At 41.7% G+C, this 12,777-nt stretch overlaps 1 protein-coding gene across 15 annotated transcripts in view; it reads left to right on the forward strand.

Moving 5' to 3' along the window:
* The window catches only part of LOC121296290 (brain-specific angiogenesis inhibitor 1-associated protein 2-like), a 48,361-nt gene that overhangs the window by 26,286 nt on the left and 9,298 nt on the right, over nucleotides 1-12,777 (forward strand). For 10 of the 15 annotated variants that reach the window (XM_041221666.1, XM_041221668.1, XM_041221669.1 and 7 more), the window contains 8 exons: nucleotides 653-790; nucleotides 5,709-5,861; nucleotides 8,453-8,704; nucleotides 9,730-9,934; nucleotides 10,095-10,296; nucleotides 10,541-10,606; nucleotides 10,976-11,135; nucleotides 12,249-12,286. In XM_041221666.1, coding sequence (XP_041077600.1) covers nucleotides 653-790; nucleotides 5,709-5,861; nucleotides 8,453-8,704; nucleotides 9,730-9,934; nucleotides 10,095-10,296; nucleotides 10,541-10,606; nucleotides 10,976-11,135; nucleotides 12,249-12,286 — 1,214 coding nt within the window. The remainder of the gene's footprint in view (nucleotides 1-652; nucleotides 791-5,708; nucleotides 5,862-8,452; nucleotides 8,705-9,729; nucleotides 9,935-10,094; nucleotides 10,297-10,540; nucleotides 10,607-10,975; nucleotides 11,136-12,248; nucleotides 12,287-12,777) is intronic. The other 5 variants (XM_041221667.1, XM_041221670.1, XM_041221671.1 and 2 more) reach the window with 1 other exon arrangement.

A 12,777-nucleotide genomic window follows, 5' to 3' on the forward strand; every position in this document is an offset into this window, starting at 1 on the left:
GCCCTCCATTGTCATTCATAAGTAATGAATCCGTTCGTGTACTGAGCCTGCCCAGTGAATGGTTAGACAGACAGACAGAGGGCTTCCGTGTCACTGTCTCTGCCACTGTCCCTCGCCCTGTGATTTACTCAGGCAGACAGACAGTTGGTTTGTTTTATCACAAGCAAAAAAAATAAAATAAATATCTGTGCTGTAAAGGCCCTAAGGACAGATTTGTATCTTTCTCTAGGCATATATTCTAATATTCATTCAAAAAAATCATATTCATTTTTTTTGTCCATATTCAAGTAATTACATTTCTGGAACTGACATTGAGCTGATGTGCTCTATATTAACTCTAGCCCTCGGTGAATTGGATTCCTGTTGGATCTATTAAACTTTATTCAGTGACCTAATTTTTTTTTTTTCTTAATTTTTACAGAAATATCCACTTACCTGTAGCTTTTTCTTGCTGTACATCTTGTTTCCTAGCCCCTATTTCAATGGCAGTTTTTTCTTTTTCTTTTTTTTTTTTTTTTTTTTTGATACATGTGCATTTCTTAGTTATTGCGTGAGAACTGGCAATTCAAATCTACTTAATGAGAGTTTGCCCACAGTCATTGTCCTGTTTTCATTCCTGTTTGACTGTCTGTCACCCTGTCTCCCCTCACAGGCCGCTCTGAAGAAGTACCAGATGGAACACAAGAGCAAGAATGAGTCCCTGGAGAAGTGTCAAGCTGAGCTGAAGAAACTACGCAGGAAGAGTCAGGGCAGCAAGAACCCACAGAAATATGGGGACAAGGATATGCAGGTAGGGACTTGTGTGTATGCAAGCCAAACCAGTATGCCAAGCCAAGCAGGGACATTTTTTTCACGGGTATTATTGCTCTTATGAATTGAAGGTTGTCAAACTAAAGAGCACTACTCTGCAGTAAATCTGACTGAAACAGTGTCCCATATAGTTCTCAACCATCCCAGGTTTAGAGGAACCATTACCTACAGTATTTCCCACACCCCTATTTGGCCCCTTCTTCCTCCAGTCTCCCAAGCAGTTTGTCCCCCTGAAGAAGGCAGGTCTCTGTGTGATGCACGCCTTGCTTTAGAGGCTGTCTGTCAGCTTGTTGTGTTGAGTACGGGGCTCTCCAGCTGCTTCTGCCTCCCATTTCACAGCTCTGTGGATCACCACACCTCCATTACTCGCAATGCAGCAGCCCCATCATCAGTCTGTCCAGATTGCTTACTTTCTGGCTCATCATTTATTCACTATTTGTTATCTATTTGTTTGTTCTCCTAAACCGCCTCTTGTTCTTGAAGTGGTTTTCCTTAGTACTGAACAGAATATCTGTGGGACTGCACAGTGAATGCTGCAGTACTAGGACATGCTGGCGTGTGCCTGCTGTGTTCAGGTACTCCATGAAGAGATTAGAGTCCCTACGGCCATCCTGTAATGAGGTTGTATTGTAGGCTCAGGTGTTTTGATAACCCCTGGTGTTGTGGCTATCCACCTGTATTTTAATCTGGGCTTGCCAGGTATGGGGATTATGGTCACATGAATATATGAATCCCTACAAATGTATTAGGCAGTCTGAAAGAAATAGACTTTCCAAAGAGACTCAGAGGGATAAAGGAAAATCATCTTGGGGCAAAACTGTCTATTCTTGGAGGGGTGTAGCTTGAGCTATTCCTTCTACCTGCACCCAAGCATTTATATTTAACAATGACCTTGACCTTGCAGCTGTAACCAGAAGAGGCTGAAACCCTGGAAGCAGTTTGCAGAGAGACACTTAATAAATGTGCTTATGTGGTGCTGCTGCTCACTGCAGGAGCCACTTCTGTAGCTGGAGGTTTGCCAGCGCTAGTCCTATTCATAGGCAAATTAATATCCAATTTATTGAAGCAGGGAGTCGAATGATTAGGTTTGTTAATGAAGTTGTTACATTTTATAAGACAGAAGGTGTCATCCACGTACAAAAGAGTTACGTTGCAGCAGACGAGCATTAAGACGAAGATTTCCAATGTGTTTCCCACACAGTGATTTTAATTCCCCCGGGTAGAATTGTAATTCAGGTGGAAATGAAACTGCGATGTACAGGAATTCCCTGAAGATGAACATTGTTTTGTATTTGATTTATAGATTACTGTTTTAGAATCCTATAGCCGAATAGAATAGCAGTGCTGCAGGAACACACATATTGGAACATAATACATAACTGCAATGAATTTATTTATTATAATAATAACAACAATAATTCTGTATTCCTGCTGTTTTCTAACTCTGCAGTACTGCAAATGCACCTGCACTGTTCATTTATGTAGTGACTCTCCTCCAAATGGGTCTATCTTTGCTGTAATAGGCGTTTTTTTAATTTAAAGACCCAATTCTATTTACTGCATCTTGTTAACAGAGGTCCTGAGACATGCCTTTTAGCATGAAGTTAATTGCACTGTTGGCAGGCTTGCAATAACAGACAGTTATGCTGTGCTGCTGCAGCGGTAAATTCTCCACATTGATTATCATGGGCACATACAGTATAATGTGTGCTTACTCACAATTGCAACCGCATCAGAGGCTTTCCTCGGATTATGGATGTGTATGATAACTGTGCACATGCACGGCCTAATTCATTAGATTTAAAGGGGATTGCTTGAGTTCTTATTGGAGGTTGTTATCCAAATCTGAGATTTAAATTGAGTGGGCAGATGGTCGACTGAGAAATTTGCAGAACAGCCTCTTCAAACTTATCTTTTTAATATTGCACGGTTTGGTACCCCTTTACAGTAAAGTGCAGCTTTTATGATTAGGATTGGAATAATGTTGCTGGAAAGTGTGCGATTTTCTTTATTTTATATTATATCCTGATTGCTCTTGACATTCTGTCATGACATGATAAAGGGTTACACTTCAAGTTTCCTTGTCCTCCTTCCTGCGTGCTGATCTGGATTAAGAGGGGGAACCTGCCAGGTATCCATCTGTCCTGAGAATTCCAGCAGTGCTCTCCAGATATCTATGGCCATTTATATTTCATTTTCAGTATCAGATGCTGAGTCTATTCAATAAGTCACTCTAGGGTACTTTTTTTCCTGTAAAACACTGAACAAGTTTAATATACAAAACCTTGGCTCTGCACAGCCACAATGTGTGTAGTGCTTTCCGCTTGGGAAAAGTAACTGGGGAATAGTTCTGTGTAAAAAACATCTAAATCTTTACATTTATGTCTTTTGCCAAGACCTGAACTTCGAACCCCTGCTACTTAGCATGGGAAGCTGTAGGTGGTGTACATGGATCTACCTCCGTCCTCTGTCTGAGAGGAGGCTGGGAGAGTGAAGAGGAGTGGAGCTCAGAGTCATTCATGAGCTTCTATCAGACAGGATGAGAGCAGGGCTTTACCATGGGCTTGTAAGCCTTCAGCATTGCCCTGCACATGGTGACACAAGCTTATATATGGAATATATGAGCAAGGAGGAGAAGAGCCTTCAAAAATTGAAATAAACCTGCGTGTTGTCGCTGTTTGCATAGTGCACTTGAAACTGTCAGGTTTACCATATAAGGTTTTATAATGCACATTATTTATCAATTGAGTAATCTGAGACAATCTGAAGATTCCCAATGCTCTGTTCTGCTTGGTGTCTGCAACACCAAGTGGCACAGGCATTGCAGACTGTTCATTGCACAGGGCTTGTTTGTCCTCAATAGAGTGCTGCTAACTTTCTAGATGTCTGCCATTAGTATATTTTCATTTATCTATAGGGTGGCCATTTAGGTTCCAAGAATGGTTATGTAGTTAAACAATTAACAATTTACTTCAGACTAAACCCTGTTTTTCAGAATGCTAATATCTCTTGCTGTTGAGATTTTGAAGACCCACTGAGAGATCGCCTTTATGATTCATACCTTTGTTCTTTCACACTGTCGGCAAACTCCCCCCAATTCTCTCGCCACCTATATTTAGAAGCATCTTGAAATTCTAGCGTTCAGCTCCCTTGCTTTGTGTTTGACACCTGCTGATCAATCTGTCTTCGCTTTCTCTAACTTCTAAAGCACATTCTGTGTGTGCGTCAGTACACTGAGGTTACGACCGTCTGTCACTAGGATGTTGGATATATAAGACCTTCACTTGAGCAGCAGGACACTAAGAGATATCTTTAATTTATACATATGATATGAAAGAGTGTTTTAAAGACTAGACATGATGTAGAGTAGTGACACACACATTAGTCATCATTTGTGAATCTAGACACCCAGGCTGTCATTATCCCCTTAACAGAAAAAGGGAGAGGAGTTTGATTCTGAATTCCAATTTAAATTAAGATTTTGAACAATCGCATTTGCATTTTCCCGCCTCAGTGTTGGGGGAGATCAGTTTATTATGCAGATGCGATGTGTCTGTGGCAGAGAATAAAAAGCCTGTCTCTTCATGTGGGCGAGCAGAGCACTTGCAGGATTCGGGTTACCAAAGAAGCCTTTTTACCTCCAGGACAGAATGTTTTCAGGTGTGTGTTTTATTGTGCTTATGTACAGGGTCAAACATGCAACCCTGTCAAAACTTTGAGGGTATAGGCCAAGTACATGAAAGGTTTAAGTTTTTAAAGAAAACTGATGATCCCCAACTTTCATTATTGTAGGAGTCTGTTCACTTCTGGTATTAATGGTAAATCTACACTATTTCAGTCTATATGCAAAGCCCTCAAACACTAAATTAATGCCATCAGCTATATTTTCTCTGAACAAATGCTGCCTAAAAAGGACTGAAGTCATTGTATTTTGTATCTTTATATCTGTAATTATATCTTTTGTATCTGTAATTCTTATGTAATTATTTGTATACAACTGGGTAAGGGTGTCTGCTAAGAAATAAATCATAATAAAAATGTGATTTGTTGCATTGTTTATAGTATAAAGAATGCAATGAATCACATTTTTTAGGCTGTACTTGTTCAGAGAAATTATAGCTGGCATTACATTTTTTATTTTTAAAAATCTATTTCTAATGTATAAGTGTTATCAAATAATAAATCATGCATTTTGTAATCTCCATCAATGTAAAAATTATTGGTTTGCATTTACTATAAGGATTCATAAATTTAATAAGTGCTTAAAAAAGCAAAAATGTTTTTATGTATGCAAAGGTATTAAAATATTATCTATCTATCTATCTATCTATCTATCTATCTATCTATCTATCTATCTATCTATCTATCTATCTATCTCTTTTAAATTAATATGAATTCACAGATATGATGGGGAAGGGGGATGCACACTCTGCAGTGAAACTTAGACCAGAGACCTTTTGGGAAGAGTATTGCATTGTTTTGCATTTGCAAATCAGTTTTACTAGGAGCAACATGCCCATTTCCGGTGGATATATTTGCATTTTGTATTGGAAACAAGAAAGGAGCTATTGCAGTGCTCCAGGCTGGAAAAAAGCTGACTCTGTGTTTTGGTCAAACAAGTGTTGAATGTGTAGTCAGCAATGAGCCTGTGTATTACTAATCATAGCCTTAAGCAAAATCCTTTTTATTATCCTGTATCACATATAAGGTTGTTTGTATCTCATCCTTGATTAAACTGCTTAGGTGGGCCAGTGTCTTTAGCAGTACAGATGACATATTTTGCAGAAGAGTATGAGTTAACCAATACAGTACCTGAGGTTTGCAGTGTGTGTGCAATACACTTTAATACACAGTAACAGCATGCATATACATATACATGCCTTTGTTTTCCTCTGCAGTATGTGGAAACCATCAACGGTAAGCAGAGCGAACTGGACGGCTACACAGCTGCGGGATATAAAACAGCGCTGTCGGAGGAGAGGAGGAGGTACTGCTTCCTGGTGGAACGGCAATGCGCTGTCTCTAAAAACAACATTGCTTACCACGGCAAGGTGAGGGAGGGGTTCATTGGGGAAGGGTGAGGGGAAATGCGGGCAGACAGAATGATGGGATTATCTTTTATGTAACTTCAGCATCAACAATGGCTCCCTGCTCAAAATACCAGCTCCCTGTGCCAGCATAATGGCAAGCGGAAATTTGCAGATTGCATTGTACTCTATAAATAAGCTCCCACAAAGCTGATTGTTTCATCAGCTTGTTCAGATCTTGCTGCCTAATACCATATTCAGATTATTATTATTGTTAATATCTGTCCTGATTTGCAAAATTCAGATAATTGCATTGTAAAACACACATACATCTGTACACCAGGTAGCTCTGTTTGCCATGCAAAAAATTATGTTAACGTTATGTAAAAAAATGAATTAATTGATGATGAAAATTGTCTGTCACAAGACAGCTTCTTGCACATTCTTAATGAACTTGGCTTGGGCTTCGCTGAGAAACTGCTTGTGAACAGTATCTCGTGCTCCATTCCTTGCTGATCAGATCACTGTGTGTAGGAGGTGAAAGCATTTTTGGCCTTGAAGCTGGAGAGGGCTGTAGGAACAGCCCTGTGCCCCTGCTGCACAGTACATGTCTAATGAGTCACACAGGAGTGGGAAGAGACCCTTTACCACTCCAAATAGAAAAGGCACCACTGAAGCTCAATCATTCCCAATGCCCACATTGGCGTTTCATCACATTGTACTGCACAGCTGTGCAGTACAATCTCGGCCATATCTACGGTTTCAAACTGCATAATGCAACGAGAGCCTTTAGTGTGCACAAAGAAAGAGAAGAATCAGTCTGCTACAAGTGTGTCATTCAGCACTCCTACCCGGCCAGACCTACAGTAGCTGCCTACGTCAGTTTACTCACAGCTGTGTGTGTGGGCAAATGTAGAGGACTTGGGGGTGCGCGCACACACACACACACACACACAGAGTCACACTGGCAAATCAAAGATTTTTTTGTCTCCAACCTACATTTGTCGGTTCCCCTGAAGTGCAAAATCTCTTTTTGGTGCTTTGCTTCAAATGATAAGTGTGTCATGGAAACGTATAGTAAAACATTCAAGATATTAATATTAATACAGCGGTATGAATTTTATTTTTATATTGTCTTTCCAGATGAGAAATGATTAGTGCAGCGAGTCATTTGTATGCCGGTAGCAGATAGATGTTTTGTACAACAATATCATTCTGTAAAAAAAAAAAAAAAAAAAAGCAAGTTTAATCTTTTCCGCTCCGTTGAACATTCTGCCTGTTTTGAGGTTTGGCTGACAGCTTGCCTTTCGGCTTATGTATCGGGGCAAATATTTACCGAAAATATACCGTGTTTCACCTTTCTAAACAGAGTCTAAAGAGTATGATGAAATATACCCTACAATTGCCTAGTTTTGAATGTTTAAAATGTACTCAAATGCGTTTCTTTAGAAATGTCTCCATAAGTGTAATTTAGGGATCTCGTACCTAAAAACTGTGACCACAACCCTCAGGAACTAGGACCAGAAAGAATTTTATAAATACCATGTCTGGTTTTGATTTTACACTAAATTGTCTGGCGAATGTGTAATGTGATGAAGTTCACCATCAGATAGATCTGTCAACTACTCAACTTCTTGTGTAAAAATAAAATATTTTGGGTTGGTAAACATTCTTGGTTATGTAAAAGGATTTAATCTGCTCTCCGGTAATGCTGCACCTTAAAACCTGGTATATACTGTAATCAAAACCAAAAACCTAAGATCCTGAAATGCTGGACCTCATAATAAAAGGTATCTCTATTGGCCTGGGGCTTTAGTGAAATGCATTTTGATTGGAGAGTCATCCTTGAAGTTTGTTTTATAAATATTTCACTAAAGTTAATGATTTGTTCATTTATTTTGGGGTTTATAAACATTTTTTGGATGATTTAGTAAGATTTCTGGTAAGCTTGTACAAAAACAAAACCGTCCTTTGGTAAGCAACCAGTGGTTGTTTTAAAAAGACTTAATGTCCGTCTAACATCACCATTGCATCGTCGTTCATATATGAACGATTTCTAGCAGCACCGTAGCTGAAGGGTTTAAAACCATGTAAAAGACCGACCCAGTTGAGGTGTCTCCTGGAAAAACCTGATAACCCACAATTTAATTTTCTTAAAATAACCTAGCCCGCTGCCCCATTACCAGCTGAATATGCTTTTCATTGTGGGTTGAATCTGAAATTTGTGGGCTATCAAGTTGTTCCAGGACACCCATGAGAACTCAATGTGTGTGCCCGTGGTTAAAGACCCAGGCTGACTCCCCTTCATGCTCTGAGCAGGTGCTCAGGAAGCCTAGATGTTGGGCTGGGTTAGAGCAATCAGCAGAGTGCAAATATCCGAGCTATTGCTGCAGATCAGGCCAACACTGAGCAGTATGTTAAGCCCTGCACTGACATCAGCAACTCAAGAAATGTAATAAAGAAGGTGTTTCTTTTGATCACCATCTGCTTCTGAAATGAGTTACTGAGTTTGGTTGTTCATTGGGGTGTTCTGTCAGAAGCTTGCAATGGCAGGTCCCGCTTGTGTTGAGACCAAGGTCCCACAGTTCATAACCATGCGGTCTTTGTTTCTGCAGGGCAAGGACTTACTGACCCAGAAGATTCCGGGCTGGCAGCAGGCTTGCTCCGACCCCAACAAGCTGCCTGAGAGAGCCATGCTCCTGGCACAGCAGATGGCATCGAGCAGCGGAGGAACATTGATCTCCAGCCCCATGCATTCCTCCAAATCCAACCTGGTCATTTCAGACCCGATCCCTGGGGCCAAACCCCTGCCTGTCCCCCCAGAGCTGGCACAATTCGTGGGGGGAGGAGCTCTGGGCCACCCCTCGGTAAGCATTGCACTGAACCAAGGAAAGCTCAGCCAGTGGAGAGCACTTTTCACCAGCCTTTGGGTAGAATCGAACTCCCTTTGCATAGCAGTTGAAATTCACCAATTGCTGTCTTGGAGTGCCATAGGTAACAATACAGTAGTTACTTTAGAACATAGTTGAGTCAGGCCAGGTATCCAGGTCTTTGTTAATTGTATTTTAAATATATAGTTTAAAATTAACTGTTTGGTGCAGGAAAGAAGAATAGAGTGTTCTAACCAGGGGCAAATGCTGCACTAGCATTGGCTGATTTCTAGAAAACCCTAGAGATAGTAACACTTGAAACAAAAGTTAATTTAACACACTTAGACTTGCTTACCTTCCTCATCAAAAAGGGAGCAGCTGTTCTTTGGGATGTGCAGCTTAAAACAACTCCATGTAATGTTTTTAATTTAGTCACCAAAGTCTCAATCTCTTACTCTTCTCCCCATCATACCAAGCCTAGCTTTTGAGGACAAATCCGATCAATGACTTCAGTGGCAATTAGGTGAAGCTGGCTGTTCAAACAGAAGCTGGGTCAGTCTCTGTCAGAACTATACGTCCTATTTTAGGAAATAATTGAATCCCTCATTAGAGGCATCGAAGAGGACAGGCTCACCTAGCACTCCTCTCAGGGGGCTCGGGGTCACCGATCTGCACACCTGCTGTCCCATTCCCTGCAAAGTCATTTGAAAATCCTGTTTGTGGAAACAAAATGCAGCACAGTTGTAGACCAGTGGTACTCACCGGTTCAGTCTATTGTAATTCAAGACCTTGTTAAGGTCTTTACTTGTTGAATGCAACTTCAAAGCAAAGCTCTGGCTCTGGGAAAAGGCTCTCGACAGCTTAATTTGGTAATGGAGGACCTGCACAGTAATGGAGGAACGAGTGAGAACAACTGATGGGCAACCGTGGTCCTTCCAGGCCAGATCTTTTTCAACCGTGCACATAGTTTTTAAATTAAAACTCTAACATATATCAATTAATGTGTGTGTGGGTGTTTACAGCGGCTGATGGGACAGGATGGAGGGACCCTGGTGAATGGATCTGCAGGTGCGGGCCACATTGAGGACTACAGCCAGTGGGCAGAGAGCAAGGCATTGCAGGACAAACCCCCCTCACCCCCTCAGGGCCAGAGGCAGCTGAGCGAGGTCCACTCCAACACTCTGCCTGTCCGCAGGGCAGTGCCACCCAAGGGCAAACCCCAGCTGGGTAAGAGTGACGCTTTTTTTTTTTTTCCAATCCTTGCACATAAACCAGTGAGGTCAAAATGTATCCCATCCTCTTTCTACCCCCATCTTTTGGCTTCTGATCAATTTGACTGAATATGATCAAGAGTTCTGCATGTGTTAAAATCCTTTCTTTTCCGCAGCTGAGAACAGGACCCTGCCGAGGTCAAGCTCCATGGCAGCCGGGCTGGAGAAGAATGGGCGAACCCGGGTCCAAGCCGTCTTCTCCCACGCGGCGGGCAATAACAGCACACTGCTGAGCTTCTCTGAGCGTGACATCATCACGCTGCTTGTGCCAGAGGCCAGAGATGGCTGGCATTACGGGGAAAATGAGAAGACCAAGATGTGAGTAACCCCTCTGTGACTGGGAAATAGTCACTGGACACAGGTAGCTTAGTTGTACATACAGAGATCCTACAGACATTGGGAGACCCCTCCCAATCACAGTGCCTGTCCTTCTAACCCATACTACAGCATCATTTGGTGAAACAAGATGAATATACCTTCTGTGTAGAACTGGAATCGGAAGCTAACTGCCCTTCTAGTTCTTGGGCCTGGATCTCTCTGACTCTTTGGTGTTTTGTTTCAGGCGAGGTTGGTTCCCCTTCTCTTACACCAGAGTCCTGCCAGAGAATGAGGACAAGCTCCATGTGAGGTATTTGTGCTATTCAAAACTACAGTACTGTAGAAACATGCAATCTGTCATTTTGATAGAAAAGACATAACCCCAACCCAAGAAAAAACAATAACAATGAAAGGCTAGGGGGAAAAGTCAGTACGAAGCATGTCCTAGGAAAATATCTGAACAGATTTCGTATACCTACAGACCAGTCTCTCTTTTTAAAGGATTTAGTCGAAACAATCTAAGCCCTGGTTTGATTGTATTTTATTCACAAAAGTACAGCAAACCCTGAGCTAGAGGGAAAGCAGAACTTGTCTCCTAAGAAGGACTGTTACCTTGCAGACGACTGCCCTCCCTGCTCGGTCGCTCACCCTGCCTGTGTATGTCTCTGTGTGTCTGCAGGCTGCACCATGGGAAGAGCAGCAGCACAGGGAACCTGCTGGAGCGGGATGACCTCTCCCTGCCTGCTCCTGACTACGGCATTACCTCCCGCCTCCTGGGGCAGAGCGCAGGTCACTCCCGGCCACGTCCCTACAGCGTGGCAGTGCCTGTCTTCTCTCAGGTAGGTACCTACAGCCCCCTGACACCCCCTCCCTCCTGGCACACCTCTCTGTCCGCCCCTACAACTTGGCAGTGCCCGTCTTCTAACAGATATGTACCTACAGGACCCTGACACCTCCTCCTGGCAGCACACAGTATTGGCAGCTTCATAACACCTTGCCTGTCCGCGCTGGAACTGTAGAGGAAGCAGAGCTCTCTAAATTGAGTTCCTTATAATCCGTAATTAAAATAATTGCTGGTGTAACAAATTGTTCTTCTAGCACAGTACAGCATTTTGCAGCTCATAAGCTCTCCAGCACTTCTAATCTTGCTTTAGAAATGTATTTATTTATTTTTTTCGTGAAAGTAAGTGTAGCCTTGCTGGTAAGAATACCTTTGACGTAAAATAAAATACACATTCATATTTTTGTTACACCCTATTTTACAGACTAGTCTTCATACATGCATTGAGGAATTTTCCTGCATTTCTGCTGTAAAAAGAAAAGTTTAACACACACACACACACACACACACACAGACGTTTTGCACGTCAGATTTGCCCTTTTTTTTCTTATCTGGAAAATCAAAAGTGAGTGAAAGAAGGGAGCTTGGGGACTTGCATTAGCTGAGCTGCTTTTGGAAATATAGATCTCCTTAATGCCAGATTCCACCTCTGTATTTGAGCTCAGCTCTTCAAACGGGCAGACAGATGAAATGTTGCCAAGGAACCTTCCTTCACAGCTGGCATTTACAGATCCTCATTCCTCTTCATCTTGCTGTTTGATTTGACAGCTGTTCTAGAACTATCAATTTGCTTTCTCTGCAGGCCAGCCTGGGCCTGCTCCATGGAGGTGTATGGGAATAGTTTAGAGATCGCCTGGACTTGCAATAAGTGCACAGAAAAGCTAGCAAAAAAGCAGGTCCTTCTAGTCTTTACATGGGGACATATTGAAGATGCAAATGTATGCTGACCTCATATGAGGATGCCATTTTTCCCCCATATAAAGCAGTGGAATTTAATGAAAGGTTAACTTGAATGTAAAACAGCTTGCTGTGAAAACTGTAACACTGCCATCTAGTGCTCTTTTAAAAGGCTTGCATTGGAATTTTCTTTTTTTTTTTTTTTTTTTTTAAGCAGGGTCTTGAGGATTATGAGTCACGATTTGCTACCAGGTAAGCTCATTTCAGTTTATTTTATAATTATTTTCAAGTGAGCAAGTTAATGTTGTGCATTTTAAAATTAGTCCTGGAGAGCCACAGTCCTGCAGGAGGTCTGGGTATCTTTTAAAATCATCAATGGTAAAGACCTGGAAAAAATGTTAGTGTTGACCAATTAAGAAAAACTGAGTAATTGAGAACTCGGATGGAACAAAAACCAGGACCCTGTGGCTCTCCAGGACTAGGATTGGCTACCCTTGTTTTTAAGCATTGAACATGGGTTGCATTTCCATTGTCAGTAGTTAATGGCTAACAGGGAATCTCGGTTCTTCTGGAATATCCACTGTAATGTATTGGACCCATTTGTATTGTGTTTTTTTCCTGCTTTGAAATAATGCAGCAAGAGGCTGTATTCAGTTCTTTGGTAGAAGTGCCATAGTTTTACGATTGAGGCAGCTGTAATTCATGGGGAATCCAACACTGTACAAGGGATATGAAAGAGTGCA

Source organism: Polyodon spathula, chromosome 21 (assembly GCF_017654505.1).
Source record: "Polyodon spathula isolate WHYD16114869_AA chromosome 21, ASM1765450v1, whole genome shotgun sequence".
NCBI lineage: Eukaryota > Metazoa > Chordata > Actinopteri > Acipenseriformes > Polyodontidae > Polyodon > Polyodon spathula.